This window comes from Pongo pygmaeus, chromosome 14, assembly GCF_028885625.2.
Source record: "Pongo pygmaeus isolate AG05252 chromosome 14, NHGRI_mPonPyg2-v2.0_pri, whole genome shotgun sequence".
In the NCBI taxonomy this organism is placed as follows: Eukaryota; Metazoa; Chordata; class Mammalia; order Primates; family Hominidae; genus Pongo; species Pongo pygmaeus.
The window spans coordinates 49,317,403-49,341,577 of NC_072387.2; the positions used below are offsets into that span (position 1 = coordinate 49,317,403).

At 38.7% G+C, this 24,175-nt stretch overlaps 1 protein-coding gene across 1 annotated transcript in view; it reads right to left on the bottom strand.

Annotated features, from left to right (window-relative positions):
- Positions 1–2,146: 2,146 nt before the first annotated feature.
- The window catches only part of MRPS31 (mitochondrial ribosomal protein S31), a 37,243-nt gene continuing 15,214 nt past the window's right edge, over positions 2,147–24,175 (bottom strand). Inside the window, exons 5-7 of the mRNA XM_054446562.2 lie at positions 22,260–22,333; positions 17,349–17,492; positions 2,147–2,445 (exon numbers count right to left, since the gene is read on the bottom strand). Coding sequence (XP_054302537.1) covers positions 2,216–2,445; positions 17,349–17,492; positions 22,260–22,333 — 448 coding nt within the window. The 3' untranslated portion in view covers positions 2,147–2,215. The remainder of the gene's footprint in view (positions 2,446–17,348; positions 17,493–22,259; positions 22,334–24,175) is intronic.

Here is a 24,175-nt window from a genome sequence, read left to right on the forward strand (position 1 = left end):
CAGTGGCTCACACCTGTAATCCCAGCACTTTGGGAGGCAGAGGGGGGGGTGGATCACGAGGTCAGGAGATCGAGACCATCCTGGCTAACACGGTGAAACCCTGTCTCTACTAAAAATACAAAAAAATTAGCTGGGCGTGGTGGTGGGCGCCTGTAGTCCCAGCTACTTGGGAGGCTGAGGTAGGAGAATGGCGTGAACCCAGGAGGCAGAGCTTGCAGTGAGCCCAGATTGAGCCACTGCACTCCAGCCTGGGTGACAGAGCAATACTCCATCTCAAAAAAAAAAAAAAAAAAAAAAACTAGCCAGGCATGCTGGCCCGTGCCTGTAATCCCAGCTACTAGCGGGTGCTGGGGCAAGAGGATCGCTTGAACCTGGGAGGCGGAGGTTGCAGTGAGCTGAGATCGTGCCACTGCACTCCAGCCTGGGCAACAGAGCAAGGCTCTGTCTCAATAAAAAAAATTAAAAAAATCAATTATTTAGAGTAAGCCTCTGACCTATTTTCTCTTTTCTTTCCTATTGGCAATATGATTGTACAAATGTTACTCTTTTACTTCCCTTTCCTATTTCTTTCCTTTTTGCTTCTCTCTGCTGCACATGGATACTTCTTTACTGCTGTTAAACTCCACTTAATTTTTCTTTTTTTTTTTTCCGTCCTCTCAACCCAGCTTTTCTCAACTTTGGGAAGAACTGGGAAGAGAAGGCCAAAATTTTTAATGTTTTTCAAATCTGCTTGGTCACTTTTAAAGCATCCTGCTCAATATTCATTCTATCTTACACATATTTTATATTCTGACTCTGATAAGCCCAATATTCAGAGGCTTTACGAGTCTGATTCTGTTCTTGTTTCTACTGGTACACATTCATGCTTCTGCTTCCTTGTGTGTTTTGTCATTTGAAGCCTGTTGGTATGGTGGATTCCTTCACACGGTTCCTGTTGACCTAGAACACTATTAGCTTGGGACCGCTGTCAACTAAATCTTGTTTTGAGTTTTTTTAGAATCCTTAAACCTTAAAAAAAGTTTAGGCCAGGTGCCATGGCTCACATCTGTAATCCTAGAGCTTTGGGAGGCCGAGGCAGGCAGATCACTTGAGGTCAGGAGTTCAAAACCAGCCTGGCCAACATGGTGAAACCCCGTCTCTACTGACAATACAAAAAAATTAGCTGGGCGTGGTGGTGGATACCTGTAATACCAGCTACTTGGGGGGCTGAGGCAGGAGAATTGCTTGAACCCTGGAGGTGGAGGTTGCAGTGAGCCAAGATCACGCCGCTACACTCCAGCCTGGGTGACAGAGCAAGGCTCTGCTAAAAAAGAATAAATAAGTAAAAATAAAAATGAAAATAAAATTTTCTTGAGACAGAGTCTGGCTCTATCATTCAGGCTAGACTGTAGCGGTGTAATCAGAGCTCACTGAAGCCTTAACCTCCTAGGATCAGGGGATGCTCCCACCTCAGGCCCCTGAACAGCTGTGACTACAGGTGCATGCTACCACACCTGGCTAATTTTTTAATTTTTTGTAGAGACAGGGTCTCCCTATGTTGCCCAGCCTGGTCTCAAACTCGTGGGTTTAAGTGATCTTCCTGCCTCGGCCTCTCAAAGTGCTGGGATTATACACATGAACCACTGCGCCCAGCCCTCAATCCTTTGAATTGTATGAAAGTTGAGTCACGCTGCTCAGCAGCATAATGGAAAAGAAATAATTCTAACTTTGGCATGAAGACCTAAAGTACTAGAATGGATTAGAATAAGCCCTTTATTTCTACAAGATTAATTTCTCTATAGTGACCCAGACTTAGGTGAGGGTAGTTAATTTAGTGTAAAATATAAGTATGTATAAATGTAAACAAATAAACGTATGTACACATATATCTGTCTATAAATCATCTCAACTCTTATAACATAGTACTGTGATATCATCCAGTAATTGTATTGTATTTCAAAGTAGTATGGTCACTGAGTGAAAAGAAAAAGGTTAGGAGTTGTTGTCTTAAATGTATTACTAATTCCCAGATATTCTTTTGAACCTACGAATACTGATAATTTTTCTCCATGCAAGAATATGTTTCAGTTACCATCATATTTTTTAAAACAATGTAACATTTATACCAGCCAAATCAAATGTAATAATCAACACAACATATACAAACTCTAGTAAAATTATTTTATTTAGTTGTAATATCCATCTCTAATTGTTTGAAATAAAAATTTCCATGGTCTTAATTGAACTGTATGTTACTTTCTTTTAGAATATCCTTTTTTTCATTAAAATAATTTCTAAACCACTCTATGTGCTCAACCTTCTGTTTAACACTAAGATATGGGTTTTTGGAAAGGCCACAAGTCACCAGCTCCATGAAGTGGCGAATTGGTCCTTGTTTTGGAAAGCTCTCCAGGTGTTTCTCCAGAAATATATGTTCATGAAATTCTGAACCATCATCATCAAAACCTAAGAAATGAGACAAAATACATTACATTATATTTTTAAATACAAAACATACATCATAAAAATAATATTAATGAGGTAATATAACATTACATTTTAAGGCATGAACTTTGGAGTTAGACCTAGGTTGTATTTTTTTTTTTTTTTTTTTTTGAGATGGAGTCTTGCTCTGTTGCTCAGGTTGAAGTGGAATGGCACAATCTCAGCTCACTGCAACCTCTGCCTTCCGGGTTTCATGTGATTCTGCTGCCTCAGCCTCCCGAGTAGCTGGGACTACAGGCATGTACCACCATGCCCAGCTAATTTCTTTATTTTTAGTAGAGACAGGTTTTCGCCATGTTGGCCAGGCTGGTCTCGAACTCCTGACCTCAAGTTATCTGTCTGCCTCAGCCTCCCAAAGTGTTGGGATTACAGGCGTGAGCCACCGTGCCTGGCCCAGAGTTAGACCTAACTTTGCCCACCAATTTAACAACAGTGACTTTGGACCAATTAATTAACTTCTCTGAGCAGCAGATTCCTCAGGCATAATAATGAGGACTAAAATAGCACCTTGCTGGCATTTTTGTAAAGATCAAACAGACACAAACTATATATAAAGTTCATTTACAATGCCTAGCATGCTGTAAATGTTAAAAATGTGGTGGCAAGACCAGGCGTGGTGGCTCACGCCTATAATCCCAGCACTTTGGGAGGCTGAGGCAGGCAGCTCACTCAAGGTCTGGAGTTCAAGACAAGCCTGGCCAACATGGTGAAACCCTGTCTCCACTAAAAATACCAAAAAAATTAGCCAGGCATGATGGCATGTACCTGTAATCCCAGCTACTTGGGAGGCTGAGGTATAAGAATTGTTTGAATGCGAGAGGCAAAGGTTGTAGGGAGCCAAGATCGAGCCACTACACTCCAGCCTGAACAACAGAGTGACACTCTGTCTCAATAAATAAATAAATAAATAAATAAATAAATAAATAAATAAATAAAAAGGATAGCAATTATTGCTAATGATTATTTTTTTCTTTTGAGATGGAGTTTCACTCTTGTCGCCCAGGCTGGAGTGCAATGGCACAATCTCAGCTCCCTGCAACCTCCACCTCCCAGGTTCAAGTGATTCTCCTGCCTCAGCCTCCCCAGTAGCTGTGATTACAGGCGCCCGCCATCACACCCAGCTGATTTTTGTATTTTTAGTAGAGATGGGGTTTCGCCATGTCAGGCTGGCTTGAACTCCTGACCTCAGGTGATCCACCTGCCTCGGCCTTCCAAAGTGCTGGGATTACAGGTGTGAGCCACTGCGTCCGGCCACTAAGGAATATTTTCATAAATAATGGCAACCATCAAGAACACTATAAAAATTATATTTTAAAATACATAAATAAAACAAGATGGAATTGTGAAAAATGTTCAGGCAACTCACAAGAAGCTAAGAGGCCAGGCACCGTGGCTCACACCTATAATCCCGGCACTTTGGGAGGCTGAGGCAGGGGGATTGCTTGAGCCCAGGAGTTCAAGACCAGACTGGGAAACATGGTAAAACCTTGTCTCTAAAAAAATGCAAAAAATTAGCCAGGTGTGGTGGCACATGCCTGTAGTCCCAGCTACTTGAAAGGCTGAGGTGTGAGGATCACCTGAGCCTGGGAGGTTGAGGCTGTAGTGAGCTATGATCATACCACTGCACTCTAGCCTGGGCAACAGAGTGAGACCCTGTCTCAAAAAAAAAAAAAGCCAAGAAAAGACAGAGGAGGCCGGGTGTGGTGGCTCATGCCTATAATCCCAACACTGTGGGAGGCTAGGGGTGGGGGTGGGGGGCTGGGGGCAGGTCACAAGGTCAGGAGTTGGAGACCAGCCTGGCCAACATGGTGAAACCCCATCTCTACTAAAAATACAAAAATTAGCTGGGCATGGTGGCGTGCGCCTGTAGTCCCAGCTACTCGGGAGGCTGAGGCAGGAGAACTGCTTGAACCCGGGAGGCGGAGGTTGCAGTGAGCTGAGATTGCGCCACTGCACTCCAGCCTGGGCAATAAAGTGAGACTCTGTCCAAAAAAAAAAAAAAAAAGAAAGAAAGAAAAAGAAAAAAGAAAAGACAGAGGAAAGAGAAATAGAGAAAATGAACAGAAAATAATACTTTAAATGTAAATAATCTAAGTATACAAATTAAAAGACAGAGACTGGCACAGTGGATATAAAAACATAAACCAACTATATGCTGTTCATAAGAAATTCACCTTAAACACTACACAGGTAGATTGAAAGTAAAAAGGATGGTTAATGTTATCTTGGTAACATTAATTTTTTTCAAAGTATGACTGGCTGTATGAATATCAGATAAAGTAGATCAACAGTCTTTTTAACTTAGAATGCTCCAGGAGGGCAGAATGAATAGATCCTTCCTGAATGAATCAATGAATGAATGACAGCCAAGTGGTACTGGCACATATAATGCAAAGGAAAAAAAAAGAGAGCAATAAAGAGGGTATACTATATACAAAAATAAGTTCTAGATAAATAGAAAAAGGCTACAGAGCTATGTACAAATTAAATCTCTATTCGCTAAAGACATTCTAAACATTCTAAATTATCTTACTAAAAGATGAGCAGCAAGGTCAGCCACGGTGGCTCATGCCTGTAATTCCAGCACTTTGGGAGACCAAGGCAGGTAGACTGCTTGAGCCCAGGAGTTTCAGACTAGCCTGGGCAACCTGACGAAACTCCACCTCTACCAAAAATACAAAAAAATTAACCAGGCATGCTGGCATATGCCTGTCACCCCAGCTATCATACTTTTTTTTTTTTTTTCTGAGACAGAGTTTCACTTCTTCGCCCAGGCTGGAGTGCAATGGCACGATCTCTGCTCACTGCAACCTCCGCCTTCCGATTTCAAGCGATTCTCCTGCCTCAGCCTCCCGAGTAGCTGGGACTATAGGCACCCGCCACCACGCCTGGCTACTTTTTGTATTTTTAGTAGAGACGGGGTTTTACCATGTTGGCCACGCTGATCTCAAACTCCTGACCTCGTGATCCGCCCCACTCGGCCTCCCAAAGTGCTGGGATTACAGGCGTGAGCCACTGTGCCCCACCTCAGCTATCATACTTAAGAGGCTGAGGTGGGAGGATCACCTAAGCCCAGAGGTCAAGGCTGTGATGAGCTGTAATTGCGCCTCTGTGCTCCACCCTGGGCGACAGAGTGAGACTCTGTATCAGAAACAAAAAAACAAAACACACACACACACATACACAAAAGATAAGCAGCAAGGACTTAAACTATGGCAAAGTGAACCCATGCTTAAATCTCTGCTCCTTGTGACACCTACCAAATGGCCATAAAAAGAATAAAAAGTACAAAAGCACAAAGATGAAAAGAAAAAGAAACAGTAACAGACAAGAGACGACAGTAAAACTGTAGAAGATGAAAAGTGCACACGAGTAGTAACTGACTTAGCAGAGGAGAAGATACCAAAACTATCTGTAAAAGAGGAAGACAAGAAGCAAAAAGACTTCAAGAATAGAGGAATCAGGTACCACTGAAGTTATGAGTAGGGATAAGGAACAAAAAACAGGAGGATTCATTGAAAATGGGTTTAGGGAACAGTTAGATCTCCCGTGTCCCATCTCCCACATGCACCTCTAGATGTGTATCCTCCTCCATTCCTGAAGAAGATGAGCAGTTTACTTTTTGGAGAAATTAAAATGGAAAGAGAAAATAAGTTGTTGGATTGATAAGAGGAGAATTAAGTGAAAGTCTGTATGCTGAATGGTGAGACATCCCCCCCTCACCCCTAATCCTTTTCCCCCACCCAAAGGAAAAAAAGAGAGCAATAAAGAGGGTATACTATACACAAAAATAAGTTCTAGATAAATAGTAAAAGGCTACAGAGCTACGTACAAATTAAATCTCTATTAGCTAAAGACATTCTAAACATTCTAAATTATCTTACAGCCAAGGCCTATAGCCTCAAGTCAAGCGGTTGGAAGATTTCTCATTGGAGAAACTCAGTGAGAAGAATTATAAATATGGAGTTACAGAAGTCCTTAAATGAAGAGGTTCCTTCCCAATTCCTCTCAAATGAAGCCACCAGTTAACTAGTCCCATCCATTCACGCGCATTTAACAAACAGCTTTTCATGGCCTTCCTCTCAAGTATAAACAAACATTCAAAGAACAGCAGACATTTTAAGAAAGTGTCTAGCATAAGTGACAGACACCTTGGCAGGAACTGATACCTATCTCTCAAATCCATTCTGGCTTTTTATCTTGGTAAAAGAACTAAACATGTGCATGGGTAGGGGATGGTGGCTCATGTCTATAATCTCAGCACTTTGGGAGGCCGAGGCAGGAGGATAGCTTGAAGCCAGGAGTTTAAGACCAGCCTCAGCAACAAAGTGAGACCTCATCTCTACAGAACATTTAAAAATTAGCCAGGTGTGGTGGCATGCACCTGTAGTCCTAGCACCTGGAACGCTGGGGGCAGACGGGTCAATCACTTGAGCCCAGGAGTTTGAGGCTGCAATAAGCTGTGATCACACTGCTGCACTCCAGCCTGAGCGACAGAGTGACACTACACCTCTTAAAAGAAAAAAAAAAAACCTGTACATGGCTGTTCAGCAACATTACATTTCCCAGCCCCTTCTGGGTTAGGCATGGGCATATGTTTAAATTATTACCAGCAGAACCTAAACAGAAGTGATGTGTGACATTTACAGCCCAGAGCCTTCAAGAGAATGAAATCGGGCCAGGCACAGTGGCTCACGCCTGTAATCTCAACACTTCGGGGGAAAAAAAATCAAACACTAAAAAGAACAACAACAACAATGCATTTTTTTTTTTTTTTTTTTTTTTTTTTTGAGAGGGAGTTTCACTCTTGTTGCCCAGGCTGGAGTGCAATGGCGCAATCTTAGCTCACTGCAACCTCTGCCTCCTGGGTTAAAGCGATTCTCTTGCCTCAGCCTCCTGAGTAGCTGGGATTACAGGTACTCGCCACCATGCCCAGCTAATTTTTGTATTTTTAGTAGAGATGGGGTTTCACCATGTTGGCCAGGCTGGTCTCAAACTCCTGACCTCAGGTGATCCACCTGCCTTGGCATCCCAAAGTGCCGGGATCACAGGTGTGAGCCACTGCGCCCAGCCCAATGAAGCATTTGGAAGTTAAAAATATGGCATCAGAAACAAAAATCCAATGGAGAGATTGTAAGATAATAGTTAAGGAATGTCCCCAGAGCATAGAACAAAAGGAGAAAAAGAAAAATATTGGGAGGCTGAAATTATCAAATAATACAAGAAAATTTACCCAGAATTGAAAAATGAAGTTACTGGATTAAAATTATCTAATAATGTCTAGAACAATGATTGTAAACAAAATCCCTTTCCAAGGATAACTTGTCCTCCTGAAACTTATGAATATTATGAAGAGAAGATGCTAAAAGTTAACAAAAAATAAATAAATAAAAGAGATCACATACAATGAATCTAGGATAAGAATGGAAAAAATAGCAAAAGTATTCTCAACAACATAAGACAGTAGAGTGGCTGGGCACGTGGACCATGGCTGTAAGCCCAGCACTCTGGGAGGATGAGGCAAGTGGATTGCTTATTAAGTATAGGAGTTCAAGACCAGCCTGGGTAACATAGTAAAACCCCATCCCTAATAAAAATATAAAAAATTAGCCAGGCATGATGGTGGGCACCTGTACGGGAGGCCAAGGTGGGAAATAACCTGAGCCTGGGAGGTCAAGGCTTCAGTGAGCCAAGAATGCGCCACTGCACTCTAGCCTGGACAACCAGGGTGAGACTCTGACTCAAAAAAAAAAAAAAAAAAAAAAAAGGCCAGGTGCAGTGGCTCATGTCTGTAATCCCAGCTATTCGGGAGGCTGAGGCAGGAGAATAGCTTGAACCTGAGAGGTGGAGGTTGCAGTGAGCTAAGATCACGCCACTGCACTACAGCCTGGGTGACAGAGCAAGAAAGACAATAGAGCAAAGGCTTATTGTGAAATAAAACTATTTCCAATCTTGATTTTTATCCTCAAGTAAACCATTAAAAAAGTACCAAGACAGAGGAAAGATATTTTATATATCAAGGGTCTCAAAGCACGTGCTTCAACAAAATGAGATAGAGAAGAAAATATGTGGTCCAAAAACAAAGGGTATCCACCATAGAAGAGACAGAAGTCCCAGGAGGAGGGCAAAATGATAGGAAGACAGTTGTGTCAGAGACCTAGGTATAGAAGACAACTACAGACAGACAGCTCCAGGTACCCATGGACAAAAAACAAAATTAACAGGAAATCCAATATTTTTGTGCATGTGAATTTGAGAGGCTGTATGAAATGTAGAAAAACTTAGCTAGAGACTCAAGGAAAATCAAAGCAAATAGGAAGAAAAATAAAGCAATTGTTAACTTTGGGTGGGAACAGGGGAACAGGAAAGAAAATATAGTAATTTTTTGTCTTACCATTAAACAATTTTCCAGGCTGGGAACAGTGGCTCACACCTGTAATCCCAGCACTTTGGGAGGCCAAGGCAGGAGAATCACTTCAGCCCAGGAGTTTGAGGCCAGTCTGGGCAACATAGTGAGACCTCGTCTTTAGAAAAAAAAATTAGCCAGGCATGGTGGTGTGCCTGTGGTCCTCTCCTTACTAGAAAGGCTGAGATGGGAGGATCACTTGAGCCCAGGAATTCGAGGTTGCAATGAGCCATGATCCTGCCACTGCACTCCAGCCTGGGTGACGGAGTGAGACCCTGTCTCAAAAAACCCCAAATAACAAAACAACACCCCACACAATTGTCCATAGTCATATTAGTGTAAACAATGAATTCAGGTCTTACAAAAAATTGTAATATATCTACATTGGAAAGATGAGGAGAAGATATATATACTAGATGACATCTAAAATAGAGGTAAGCATATAATTTAGAAATATAAAAAATAAAACACAGCTAAAAGATTAAGAACTGTTGGCTCTGAGAACAGGCCTAATAGGTGATAAAAAGAACTGCTTTATAAGCCTTGTGCTTTATATTATTACCTTTTATATTAAACTTATATTAAACTAAATGCTTACTATGATTTTTAAAGTCAAATTATTTTAAAAGAAGGCAGAGACAAACTGGGAAACATATTTCCAACACATGTAAGAGTTTAAGAATGAAAGTCCATAATACATTGAGTTCCTACAAACACTATTAACAAAGAGCCCAACAGAAACAGTCAAAGGATGTAAAAACGTAAATCACAGAGGAAGTACAAATAGCCAATAAACATACGAAAAGATTTATAATCTGGTTATCAATCAGGGAAATGCAAATAAAAACACCACTGATATCATTTTTTACCCAGAACGTTTGAAAGGTTAACAATATCCAGTATTAGTTAGGCTGTGGAGAAACAGAATTTTTACATAGTTGGTTGACTGGCTATCATTTCAGAAGAGACTTTGTAAGTATTTTTGCCATTGAAAATATACCTATTCTGAACTGTACTCAAACATGTACACAAGAACATGTGTAAAAGGATCTACTATATAGCTCCATCATTCAAAAGGAAAATGGTAAAAGAAATTATAGTCTGCGTTCATAACAATGGGACATATAGAACTATAAAATGAATAAGGTCTATTTCTATGTACTGACAAGGAAATGCTTTCAAGACATATTGCTAAGTAACAAAATATACACACACACACACACACACACACACACACACTGCAGGTCAATATATGTATGGTATGCTCCCATACAAGTCAAATAAAACAGCAGATAAATCTATAACTGCCATTTAATGTTGAGTGCGAGCACATATATCAAACTATTGACAATGGTTATTTCAGGAAAAAAAGAAGAGAACTGAGGGGTAAAGTACAGTATTCTTTCACACGATTTGACTTTTTTGCAAATAAACTTTCATTATTATTTATGTAATTTAAAATATTTTTAATAAACCAAAGAAGCACAATACAGTAAAGAAAACATAAGAGACAGTGAAACATTAAACATAAGAAGGAAATCCTATATGATGCACAATCAAATAAGGTGACAGGTTAATTGTGTCTAATTCTGCTTTAAATATTGACTACGTTTTTAAAATATGGTACAACAAATAAACGGTGAAATCCAGTTAAAAGCAATGACCAATTATTTTTGAGAAGGCCATAGTAGAGCACTGAACCAAACTCAGTCATTTTCACTTTGAATTGTTGTTTCCACTTCTATGTATTATCAAAACTATTATTTATTTTCCTGTCAGTACTTTAAGGCTCCTGTTCACAGGCCATAATCTCATCAAAAACAACAAACAGATCCTGCTACCTGTCAGTTAGCACGTACCTAATAATCTTTACGCTTCTAATTTTCTCCACACTATACTTGCCCAAATAACAGAGCCCTTCTTTAGGGTTTTATGGTAATTTGAACTTTTCTCACTGTTCTTGTTGGATCATATTACAGCACATATTTCAGATACCCTAGAGGACACATAAGAAGTGAAAAAGTTTAAACCAACTAAAGAATAGAAACAAAAGTGTGATTAACATTCATCCTGACCTTCTTTGCCCACTGAAGCCTCTAAATTGAGAATTACTCTAGGAAAGCATATCAAAAATTAGCCTTAGACTAGCCACATGCAGAAGACTGAAACTGGACCCCCACCTTTGACCATATACAAAAATCAACTCAAGATGGATTAAAGGCTTAAATGTGAAATCTAAAACTATAAAAACCCTACAAGAAGATCTAGGAAATACCATTCTAGACAACAGCCCAGGCAAGGACTTCATGACAAAGTCAAAAAGCAACTGTAGGCAAGGCACACTGACTCACCCCTGTAATCACAGCACTTTGAGAAGCTGAGGCGGGCAGATCACCTGAGGTTAGGAGTTCAAGACCAGCCTGGCCAACATGGTGAAACCCTGCCTCTTCTAAAAATACAAAAAGAATTAGCTGGGCGTGGTGGCAGGCGCCTGTAATTCCAACTAACTGGAAGGCTGAGGCAGGAGAATCACTTGAACCCAAGAAGTAGAGGTTGCAGTGAGCTGAGATCACGCCAATGCACTCCAGCCTGGGCAACAAGAGCAAAAACTCTGTCTCAAAAAAAAAAAAAAAAAAAAAAGCAACTGTAACACAAACAAAAATTGAGAAGTGGGACCTAATTAAAGAGCTTCTGCACAGCAAAAAAAATTTCAATAAACAGAAAACCTACAAAATGACAGAAAATATCTGCAAACCATGTATCCAACAAAGATCTAATATCCAGAATCTATAAGGAACTCAACAACTGAAGAAGCAAAAAACAATCAACCCTATTAAAAGATGGGCAAAGGACATGAACAGACACTTCTCAAAAGAAGACATACACATGGCCAGCAAACATACGAAAAATGCTCATTATCATGGACCATCCGGGCAATCCAAATCAAAATCACAATGAGATACCATCTCACACCAGTCTGAATAGCTACTATTAAAATGCTGAAAACAACAGATGCTCCTAAGGTTGCAGAGGAAAGGGAATGCTTATAAACTGTTGGTGGAAATGTAAATTAGTTCAGCCACTGTGGAAAGCAGTCTGGAGATTTCTCAAATAACTTAAAACAGAACTACCATTCGACTTAGCAATCCAATTACTGGGTATATGCCCAAAGGAATATACATTATTCTATCATAAAAATACATGCATATGTATGTTCATTGCAGCACTATTCACAATAGCAAAGACATGGAATCAACCTAGATGCACATGAATGGTGGACTGGATAAAGAAAATGGGGTATATACACACCATGGGATACTATGCAGCTATAAAAATCATGAGGTCATGGCCTTTGCTGCAACATGGATGGAGCTGGGGGCCATTATCCTAAGTGAATTAATGCAGAAACAGAAAACCAAATACTGCATGTCCTCACTTATAAGTGGAAGCTAAACACTTGAGTACATATAGACCCAAAGAAGGAAATGACAGACGCTGGGGCCTATTTGAGGGTGGAGGGTGGGAGGAGAATGAAGATTGGGAAACCACCTATCAGGTATTACGCTGATTACCTGGGTGACAAAATTATCTGTACACCAAACCCCCTGACACTCCATTTACCCATGTAACAAACTTGCACATGTACCCCTGAACCTAAAATTAAAGTTGGAAATAAAAAAATAGGAAGAAAACACAAATTAGAGACACAAATAAATGAGAGTTTTAAAAAGGAGACATAAATTAAAAAGTAAACATTTAGCTATTTGAAAAAAATAATTTCCAATTCCCTAACAACATATGATGTTTTCATATGCCATCCTTATATGTTCTTTGGTAAGGTATCTGAACAGATATTTTGCCATTTTCTTTTTATTATTTATTTATTTATTTTTGAGATAGAGTTGCGCTCTGTAGCCCAGGCTGGAGTGCAGTGGCGCAATCTCTGCCTCCCAGGTTCAAGTAATGTATGTTCACTGCAGCACTATTCACAATAGCAAAGACATTATACACTCCAGGTTCAAGCAATTCATGTGCCTCAGCCTCCTGAATAGCTGGGATTACAGGCCCCACCATCACGCCTGGCTAATTTTTGCATTTTTAGTAGAGGCGGGGTTTGGCCATGTTGGCCAGACTGGTCTCAAACTCCTTACCTGAGGTGATCCGCCCACCTCGGCCTCCCAAAGTACTGGGATTACAGGCCTGAGCCACTGCACCCAGCTCATTTTATTTTTATTTATTTGTTTTTGAGATGGAGTCTTGCTCTGTCACCTAGACTGGAGTGCAGTGGCGAGATCTCAGCTCACTGCAACCTCCCTGTTCTGAGTTCAAGAGATTCTCATGCCTCAGCCTCCTGAGTAGCTGGAATTACAGGCGTGCACCACCAAGCCTGGCTAGTTTTTGTATTTTTAGAGGAGTTGGGGTTTCACCATGTTGACCAGTCTGATCTCAAACTCCTAACCTCAACTGATCCACCCACCTTGGCCTCCTGAAGTGCTGGGATTATAGGCATGAGCCACTGCGCCCAGCCATATTTTGCATTTTATTTTATTTTATTTTACTTTATCTTATTTATTTTGAGATGGAGTTTCACTCTTGTTGCCCAGGCTGGAGTACAATGGTGTAATCTTGGCTCACCACAACCTCCGCCTCCCGGCTTCAAGCGATTCTCCTGCCTCAGCCTCCCAAGTAGCTGGGATTACAGGCATGTGCCACCACGCCCAGCTAATTTTGTATTTTTAGTAGAGATGGGGTTTCACCATGTTGGCCAGGCTGGTCTTCAACTCGTGACCTCAGATGATACACCTGCCTCAGCCTCCCAAAGTTCTGGGATTACAGGTGTGAGCCACCACGCCCAGCCAAGAATTTTTAATATGTATTTTGTATACCTGTCTTTTATCACAGATATGTGTTTTGCAAATATTTTCTCCTACACTGTGGCTTGTCTTTTTATATTTTAACAGTGTCTTTCACAGTGCAAACGTCTTATTTTTAATATAGTTCAACTTACCACTTTCTTCTTTTACGGATCATGCTTTTATGTTGTATTAAAGAAGCCAACCCTCCCCCACAACAAATCCCCCACCCCCATAAAAACCAGCCTTAGAAACACTCTGTTACTGGGTAGGCATAAATGTGATTAAATTTAATTAAAATCAAAGTAGAGGCTAAAATAAAAACGTATCATTAACAATCCAACGTATAAAACCAGTGCCAAGTCTAAGTGAGAACAATTCCACCTAATAGCGCTTGTAAATCTCCATGCAGGCAAAGCACAAGGGAAGGGACTAACAAGTTCTTGAAACAGAAACAGAAACAGAAAAAAAGCTATTCTCAATTGGAAAAATAATTTATATGCATTAAGTGGCAAAACAACAAACCTTAATTTTTTATATAACGGAAAAACACCATACTGCAAACTAAATTGTAAACACATGATATGTCACTTTGTCATTTTCAATATTATGTTCCAATACTACTAAAAACAAAACAAAACATCTTTCCCCAAAAGAATCCAAATAAATCTTCATAAAGCTAATTATTAGTAGGGAAAGAAAGGTATTTCATTCATTTCAACATTTAAGTATACGAAATACAAAAGAAAGTTATTGAATTGTTGAGGCTTCAGGTTACAATGCCAGTTTCTCAAAGTACAAGTTTCTAAGTGTGTACCCAGGGTAGCGATCAAAGTAAGAGTTTCCGTAGTCCTTTCCTGTTTTTACTTCAGGTAACAATTGCCTTAAGGAGCTGAAAATGAGTTACTGATCATCTCCTTTTCCAACTCTGAAATATCAATAATATGCAGTGTCATGTGGATAGCTGTCACATTTATCTCCCCAACCTGACCAAAAAAACATGTTTCTCTCCTTTTTTAGAAATTAAATTTTCTCAGAAACCAGGTCAAATTTAAGATAAATTCCGTTGGAGTTTGATCACACAAGATTTTGATGCACTTAAGTGTTTCACTGTTGATAACAACATATCATGAGTTTGTGCTTTCCTAACACCCTATTTGGTGGTTCCCAGATAATACATACTATCCTTGCTAATATTTTAAGATTTAAAATGTTCCAGTATAAAGTAAAATTTTGAAAAATAAAATGTTATAGTATACAATGGAAAACAGTTACAGAAGCAAACCCCTTCACAATGTTGTTCCTGTAGAAACAGGGATGATGATGGTGATGATGCTTTACTTGTTTAACCTCACTTAATTCTCACACCAATCTTGTATAATGAGTCCTATTATTATTCCCAGTATTTTAGAGATGAAGGAAGTAAGGCTTGGAGAGATCAAGTCTGTAACTTACTCAGGATCTGCAACTTCTGAAACCACTATGCTTCACTGACTCTCCTGAATAAAGTCACATTATTATACCTCAATATTGTTTTTTTTTCTTTCTTTCTTTCTTTTTTTTTGAGACAGAGTTTCGCTCTGTCACCCAGACTGGAGTGCTATGGCACGATCTTGGCTCACTGCAACCTCTACCTCCTGGGTTCAAGTGATTCTCCTGCCTCAGCCTCCCAAGTAGCTAAGATTACAGGCATGAGTCACTGTGCCCGGCCTAATACTGGGTTTTTAAATCAGGTTTTTAACCATGAGGACTTGGAACACCCAAGTTTCTTCAAATAATGAAATCCAAACATGTTTTAAGAGTAAACCAAATCTTTCCTTAATATCAGATATTATTTTACAGAGAGGATACTGAGACCCAGGAGCTTAAATAATTTCCTCAAAGGCAAATGGCTAAAATGGACAGTGTTACTCAGGTTTGCACAACTAAAAAGGCGTTGGTCTTTTTACGTTACCCTGATACCTTCCAGAACACAGAAATCATACTTTAAGCAATATACAGTTTATGTAATACATGAAACGCAGTATGCTATATTATTGCAGGTACAATATGAATATACAGGCTGGGTGCGGTGGCTCACGCCTGTAATCCCAGCACTTTGGGAGGCCAAGGTAGGCGATCACCTGAGGTCTGGAGTTTGAGACCAGCCTGGCCAACACCGCAAAACCCCGTCTCTACTAAAAATACAAAAATTAGCTCGGGAGGCTGAGGCATGAGAATTGCTTGAACCCAGGAGGTGGAGGTTGCAGTGAGCCAAGATAGCGCCACTGCACTCCAGCCTGGGTGACAGAGCGAGACTCTGTCTCAAAAAACAAAAACAAAAACAATACGAATATACAAAATATTAAGAATTTGCTAAAAGAATCTCTAAGTCTCTGAAGTTTTCCTATAAAAAGTAACGCTTTATGTTAATTATATTATTTACCTATAAGACTAAATATTTCTGATACTTAAGCTTCCATTCCACCTATTAATCCAACAAATAAAAGATTATCAAAAATTAAGATATTACAATGATACCATAACATTATGAAGGTTAAAATACAGACTACATTTTCCTAAGACTTATTTAGGCTTTTCTAACTTCTAGCTAATCTTACCCTAAAAGTAAATGAATCTTTTCTTTTTTTTGTTTGTTTTTTGAAATGGAGTTTCACTCTTGTTGCCCAGGCTGGAGTGCAATAGCGTGATCTCGGCTCACTGCAACCTCTGCCTTCCGGGTTCAAGTGATTCTCCTGCCTCAACCTCCTAAGGAGCTGGGATTACAGGCATGCACCATTATGCCTGGCTAATTTTGTATTTTTAGTAGAGACAGCATTTCACTATGTTGGTCAGGTTGGTCTCGCACTCCTGAACTCAGGCGATCCGCCCGCCTCAGCCTCCCAAAGTGCTGGGATAACAGGCGTGAGCCGCGCCCAGCCATAAATCTTTTCTAATTCAAAATACATCTATAAATTCAATTAAAATGTTTAGCTGATGACAACATGGGTATCATAAAAAATAAATAGCATAGTAATACTGTTTTTCTTTTGATTTAGGAAGAGGTAACATCTTCAAAAAATACCCAGTAAAGTAGATGATATTCTGTTACCAGTTCAAAGCACCTATATTATGCAGACAAAGATTTCCAAAGCGTACCGTTTTTGCTTTCAGTGGCTCATACAAGTTCCTTGCACCTCATTAATGCAATGGTTTTATGACTAAAGGACACCAGTGTGAGACTTTTAAGAGTTGTGATGTTCTCCAAAATTTAAGTATAATCTTATACACCTTATTTAATTTATTGAAGATTCACCAAGTAATATCCTGTTTAGCGATTAGAAAACTGATATCATTTGCAGTTCTCAGTCCTTTTACGTCATAGAAATTCATGATGGATTTTTGCCATATAGTTTTACTTCTTCATTTTTCCTTATCGAATATCTAAAAATAAGTGAAATTCTAACATCTTTTTTAAAAAACCTCGTCAGATTTATTTTAGGACACCATGAAGATATCCACAAAAAGTTTTGAAATTCATGTAAGTATCTATACTCTAAAAGTAAATATCTGGCAGAAATAATCTCAATCAATACATTTTATAACCCCCTGAAATTAACACTTACCTGCTTCATTGTTAATTGGGAACTCCCATAGTTTCCCCTCTTTTGTCCACTGGATCAGCTCTTCAAATCCATTCTGAAGGGGTTGTTCATTTACTGTGGCTAACTGCTTAGCAAACTCCACATCCCAAAGTGAAGGTGATGTGTCTACATAATAAAGACATTTTAGATAAGAACAAGTCAATGTAAGTATCTTTTTTTAAAAGTTACAACCAATCCTGAATTGATCATGTATTTTTCAGACCCTGACATTCATAATTAAATAGTATATAATAAAAAGTTACTGAGAGATAACTGCAAAAATTATATTAAAAATTTTAACTACAATAATGGCAAGCTTAACTTTTGTTTCGCAACAATGCCAGGCAATCACTGCCCCCTCTACTGGAAAGAAAAAAATAAATTTGTATTTTGTTCAAGGGTATTTTTATGAATGTGAATGTTTTTGTAGAATATGTGACTTTCATTTTTAAAGTCTAGCCTGTTTATCTTTATTTTTAGTCTATCAAAATTAGCCACAAATGTACTACTGTTAACAACCAAAGAAGTTAAATTAACAGAATAACAATAAAACTGCTAATGAATACTGAGTACTTCCTCTGTGCTTAAATGCATTTTATGCATTAGTGCATGTAATCCTCACAACCAACCCTATGAGTAACGTATTATCATGTTGGCTAATTACCACTATCAAATTACATGTTTCAATAACTTATTTACTTTTGAAACTTCAGATCATCTTTTGAAAATGAGCCATATTCCCACCAGTTACTGTGGCTGGGAACATAAAATGGTACAACCACCTTGGAAAACAGTTTGAGAGCTTCTTAAAAAGTTAAAATATATCTATTATTCAACATAGTTGTTTCATCCCTGGATATATTCACCCAAGAGATAATACATGTCCACACAAAGACTTGTACACAAAAGTTAATGGCAGCTTTCTTTGTAATAGCCAAATGTGGGTTGTAATTTGGGAAACAACCCAAATGTCCACTAACAGGTGAATAGGTACAAAAATATGATACAGCCATACAATTGTATACTACTCAGTAATAAAAATGCATTACTAGTACATGTAACAGCATATGGATGAATCTCAAATCATTATGCTGAGTCAAAGAAGCCAGATGCAAAGGAGTATATACTATGTGATTTCAGTTATGTACAGTTCTAAAAGATGCAAACTAATCTATTGTAACAGAAGGCAGATCAATCGTTGCCTACATACTGTGTGTGGGGTGTGTGTGTTTGTGTGTATTGCAAAAGGACATAAGGAAACTTTGGAGGGTCATGAAAATGTTTAAAATTATAACTGGTAGTTTCATGGGTGTATATATTTGTCAAAATTAGTCAAATTATATACTTCAAATATATGCAATTTGTTGCACACAAATTATACCTTAATAAAGTTGTAAAAAGAAAATGAATATCAATATCTATCCCTTGGCTACCTTTTCCCCTATATTTTTACTCTTTAGTTATTTTACCAACACCTTTTATCTTTCTTATTTTTTTCTGTGTGATATCACTTTTTAAAATAAATGAGGATCGTATAGTTTGGTAATCTACTTTTTTCACTGAATGCTTGCATCAGTATCCCATTTTTTATATATATATATATATATATTTTACATATATATGTATCACAATTAATCCCTTACTATTGAATATTTTGGTCATTTATATATTTTCTCTTTTAAATACTATAGTGACAAATATCCTTGTAGTTACACTTTTGCACATATCTGTAATATTTCCTTAGAACAAATTCCTAGGAACACAATTTCCGGGTTAGAGGCATAGATTGCATATGATCTATCCTCCAGCTTACCTCTTTACCCACTTTTGCCAAGCCCACTAAAGCAAATCAACAAATAACTCAATTACTTTTCTACCTGGGTAAGCCTTATTTTATCTATTTTGCTTTTTCTGAATCTATTTCTATGAGCCTTTATGTGCAGAAATGTGTCTAGCCACACACTGACTGCTAGATATTAAGTATTTTGGCCTAGATCATCTGATACTGGGAAACAACCAGTTGTTAGTCTTAACTAGCCACATTTACAGAGCAATCACACCAGTAAAATAACTTAATTGTCTCAGTTATCTTTTACTTGGTGGTCACTCACCCACCTATGTCTTTTCCATCATCATTAGGATCATCACTATATTTTTACACTTGCTAATATTTGTAAGCATTTGTTAAATATGTACTATGTTCCAGGCACTGTGCCTGATACTTTTCTCAGATTACCTCATTTAATCTTTGAGATGTATGTAGTAGCCCTCATTTTATAGGTGGGGAAAAGTTAGTGCGGCAGAATCTGAATTTGAATCCAGTTCTACACAACACCAACACTCTTTCTGTTAAGCTATACTGCCTGTCGACTCTAGGATAACCAGTATGGCCTATGAGTATATCCTTTGTAGCAGTGGTAAGAACTTAGTGGGGAACAAGACATGGGAATCATGGAACAGAATGACTCATTCAATCAGTCAGTAAAAAAATTACTGAATGCCAACTGTATTTCCAGCATTATTTCAGGTGGTGGGAAAACAACAGTGAACAATTGCTAAATTTACGTTTCCACATTTTGCTATTCTTGTATTTAATTGGGAACAAAAACCATTCTTTAGACTCATGCTAGTATAGCATATTCAAACAGTATCTTCATTAGAGTAAATTATTAACGTTGTGTGCTATTTTCCTCACTAGAGTATAATAATTTGATACTGTTTTATAAAATATATAAAACTTCAATGCTTCCTTGCCAACTTACTTCAGTTTTAGAAATAAGATTTTTTAATTTTAAAAAGTAAGCTGGTTCCTTCAAGAATCTCAAGAATCTTCAAGTGCCTCTTTTAGCTGGACAACAGCAGCTGCCCTGACAACCAATTTCTTTCTTTCTTTTTTTGTTTTGAGACAGTTTTGCTCGTCACTTAGGCTGGAGTGTAATGATACAATCTTGGCTCACTGCAACCTCCGCCTCCTGGGTGCAAGTGATTCTCCTGCCTTGACCTTCCAATTAGCTGGGATTCCAGGCACCCACCACCATGCCCGGCTAATTTTTGTATTTTTAGTAGAGACGGGGTTTCACCATATTGGCCAGGCTGGTCTCAAACTCCTGACCTCAGGTGATCCACCCACCTCGGCCTCCGAAAGTGCTGGGATTACAGGCGTGAGCCACCGCGCCCGGCCAACAAATTCCTTTCTGATGCACGCTTAACCACTTGAGCAGGGTAGAGGCGATTCTTTGTCCCTACGCATTTTGCACTTCCTTTTCATCATACACAAGAGAATGCAGTTTTTGTAATGTAAGAAGGGGGATGTTGTTTTAGCTTCACCTTCAGTTCAAATGAACAAACACTGAATTAACTTCTTTCCTCTATAGATATATATTTTATAGTACAGTTTGTTCAAAAAAGAATTTAAGATTTAAGACACCTAGTTCCTATGATCTGTAAGCCACATGAGTAGGTGCTACATGAATGAGATATAGCCCCTGATAGTCTATTAAATAGAGGGAAAATCAAAAGTTCGTACAAGTAACTGTAGAAAGATTAAATGAGCCTTTGGAGGCCCGCCTAGGAACTTATCTATCATATACAACATTCTTTTTTTTTTTTTCCCCCTTCGAGATGGAGTCTCACTTTGATTCTTAGGATGGAGTGTTATAGCACAATCAGAGCTCACAGCAGCCTCAAATTCTGGGCTCCAGTGATCCTGCCACTTCAACTTCCCAAGTCGCTAGGATTACAAGCATGCACCACCATGCCTGGATAATTTTTTTCTGTTTTTTAGAGAAAGGGGCTATGTTGCCCAGGCTGGTCTTGAACTCCTAGTCGCAAGCCATCCTGCTGTCTCAGCCTCCCAAGTCCATATACAACATTATTTCTACCAATATCCAAAACACTAACTTCTTTTCTTTAGAAATGCTCATCACTTACACGCTAGAGACCATTTGTATTGTTTCTTCATTTATTTTACTAGCAAACTAAATTTAATGTCAAGCAAGAGGACACTCTTATTTCTCTTTTAGACTTAAAATGGCAAATTTCTTACCCAAAGAAAACACTACAAGTCTGTTAAATATATTCCTTGAATGTTCTTCCCATCTCCTGAACAATCACTAAGTCACTTCAGTAAAGTTATTTTGTAAATGCTATCTCCTCTTCTAAGCTGCCTAAGGGCAGGAACCAGTATATCTTTATGTAATAGCATAGAGATACACTGTAAATGGTAGTTGATTATTATTGTTCTAACCCAAATTAGTAGCTAATCTGGACCTCTGGATTCGGTAATTGGTAGTACTTACCTCCCGCTGTCTCACAGAATGCAACATTTCTAGGGGGAAGCCTGACCAAAACTAGCAATGTTGACAACTGTAGTGTGATGTGTCCCCCACCAGGTTACTTAAGAGCGTATGTGTGTTGCTTGGTCCTGAAGGCTGGGCAGGGAGCCAAGGCCATGGTGCCTAGCTGAGGAGCAGGTGTCCCTGAGAACCCAAACATCCCAGGGCATACCTGGGAACGTATCAGGTAACACTGTCATCGCGCACATAGAGTAGGCAAACAGAACATTAGCTGAAAGGCTGCTTAGAGATGGGAGGCAGGGTGACTCGAGAGCTGCTCAGGAATGTCCAGTATGTAATGTAAGTCCTAGTAAACTCATCTATTCGTCAAGCTGGACTTGCCCAAATTATTCTTTGGTCTCTTGATGCCTTCCCAGTTTAGGGGGACATTACAGTCCCAAGTTTTCCTTGTAACAACCGCCACATTCGTAAGCAGGATCCAGGCCAATGACAGAATGGAATACTAAAATATCCAACTATTACACCATTAGAACACTAAGGACATCTTGGAATGATGGAATGTTTCTCCACCTGAGAAAGAGTGTTATTCTTAACAAACCTGTTTCAGGTGCTTCTTTAGTAACTGCCATCATGTCAAAAATATTAAGTCTTTTCCCTCTGAATATATTTTTCCTAAGTCCAAAAAAAGAAAACAACATTTTAATGAATATATTTTAAACTGTCAACAAAAATTATGAGAAAATATCTTAAGTGAAATATTCTATGTAGAAATTAAAAATAATTCCACTGACCCACATCAAAAATATTAGCTAAATTGCCACATTTTTAGGACCGATAAACAAAAAACAGAAATGCGCACTTGAAGTTTTGCTTCATAATACAACAAATCAGTTAGAGCAATTTAATTTCCAAAATACCTAATTGAAAAGATTAGCTTAATTTGCCATAATTTTTATTTTTTCGTTTTTATATTAAGGTTTTAAAAACTCCACTTTGTGAAAAACTATAACTATGCCAAAATAGAAGCTGTTAAAGTCAACGTTTGTCTTTAAGGGCAGAAAACACTGCAATGTTTAATTAAAATTATAATTATAAAAGATTGCATTGGTAAATCATAACATTCCCTCTCATAAGGCAATCATTCTGTATTTTAAAATAATTATTAACTTTCTTTACTTGACTATTTTAAATTAACTATTGAAATTAATATCAGAGAGTTAATAGGTAACATTTTCTTACACACTTGATAATCAACTGCTTTATGCACCAATTCACATATTTACTTGAATACATTTACTGGCAGATTAAAATCCAGTTTATAAACTGGATGGCTGGCCAGGCGAGGTGGCTCACGCCTGTAATCTCAGCACTTTGGGAGGCCAAGGCAGGTAGATTACCTGAGGTCAGGAGTTTGAGACCAGCCTGGCCAACATGGTGAAACCCCGTCTCTACTAAAAATACAAAAAAAAATTAGCCAGGTGTGATGGCAGGTGCCTGTAATCTCTGCTACTTGAGAGGCTAAGGCAGGAGAATCCCTTGAACCCAGGAGTCAGAGGTTGCAGTGAGCCGAGATTGTGCCACTACACTCAAGGTTGGGCGATAAGAGCGAGACTCCGTCTCGAAGAAAAATAAAAAATAATAAACTGGAGGGTTAGTTTTAAAAATAATTTTTTTTAAATAAACTAAATTACTTCTCTCTACTAAATAGAAATAACTGGAAAAAATGCAAATACCATATGAACATTAAATAACGTGATCTCAAATCATATAATCTTCCCTCTAGCAGGTTCCAAGTTATTTGTAAACAAAGGCTTTTATGCTCCGTAACTCTCTTCAGTGCCTTGCATTCTTCTCCCTCAACGCGTCAGACAAACAGGATGGTAGATTAAAGCAAGTCACAGCAGAGGGCCAATGCCTTGATAAAGTATTGAATTTCAAAAGAGGAACGTACTACAAAGAGAGGGAATGGACATTTGCTGAGCACCTACTATGTACCAGATAGTTTACACGTGTTTCTTTTCTATTCCTTAAGAAAGCCATTTAAGCTAGGTTTCACTTTCAGCATTTTATAGCTGGAGAAACAGGCTGATGGAGGCTATAAAAGGTGCCCCAGTCACAGAATTAGTCAGCGGCAGTGCCAACATTCTGAGGCAGGCCAGTGTGAACTGTCAATCTCCAACAGAAAAAATCAATCCAGGCCTGAGTTGTCTGTGGTTGATATCCCAGATCCTGCCCCAGTCATAGCAGGGTGAACAACTTGGCGTCTCACCATTGCTTCCCCTTACTCACCTCTAGCTGGCTTTTTAACACATTGAAGGCACAGAAAACCCTTTCCTACTTGCTTCTAATTTTTTAAATATTAAATATCAAATCTAATATTAAAAATCAAATTATAATATACCATCCTAATGTAGTTGCACAGAACACTGTCCAAGATGAATGATTCAGTTAAATATTCTCAAGAATTAACTGATTCAGTTAAATATTCTTAAGTAAAACTCCAAGTACACCTTC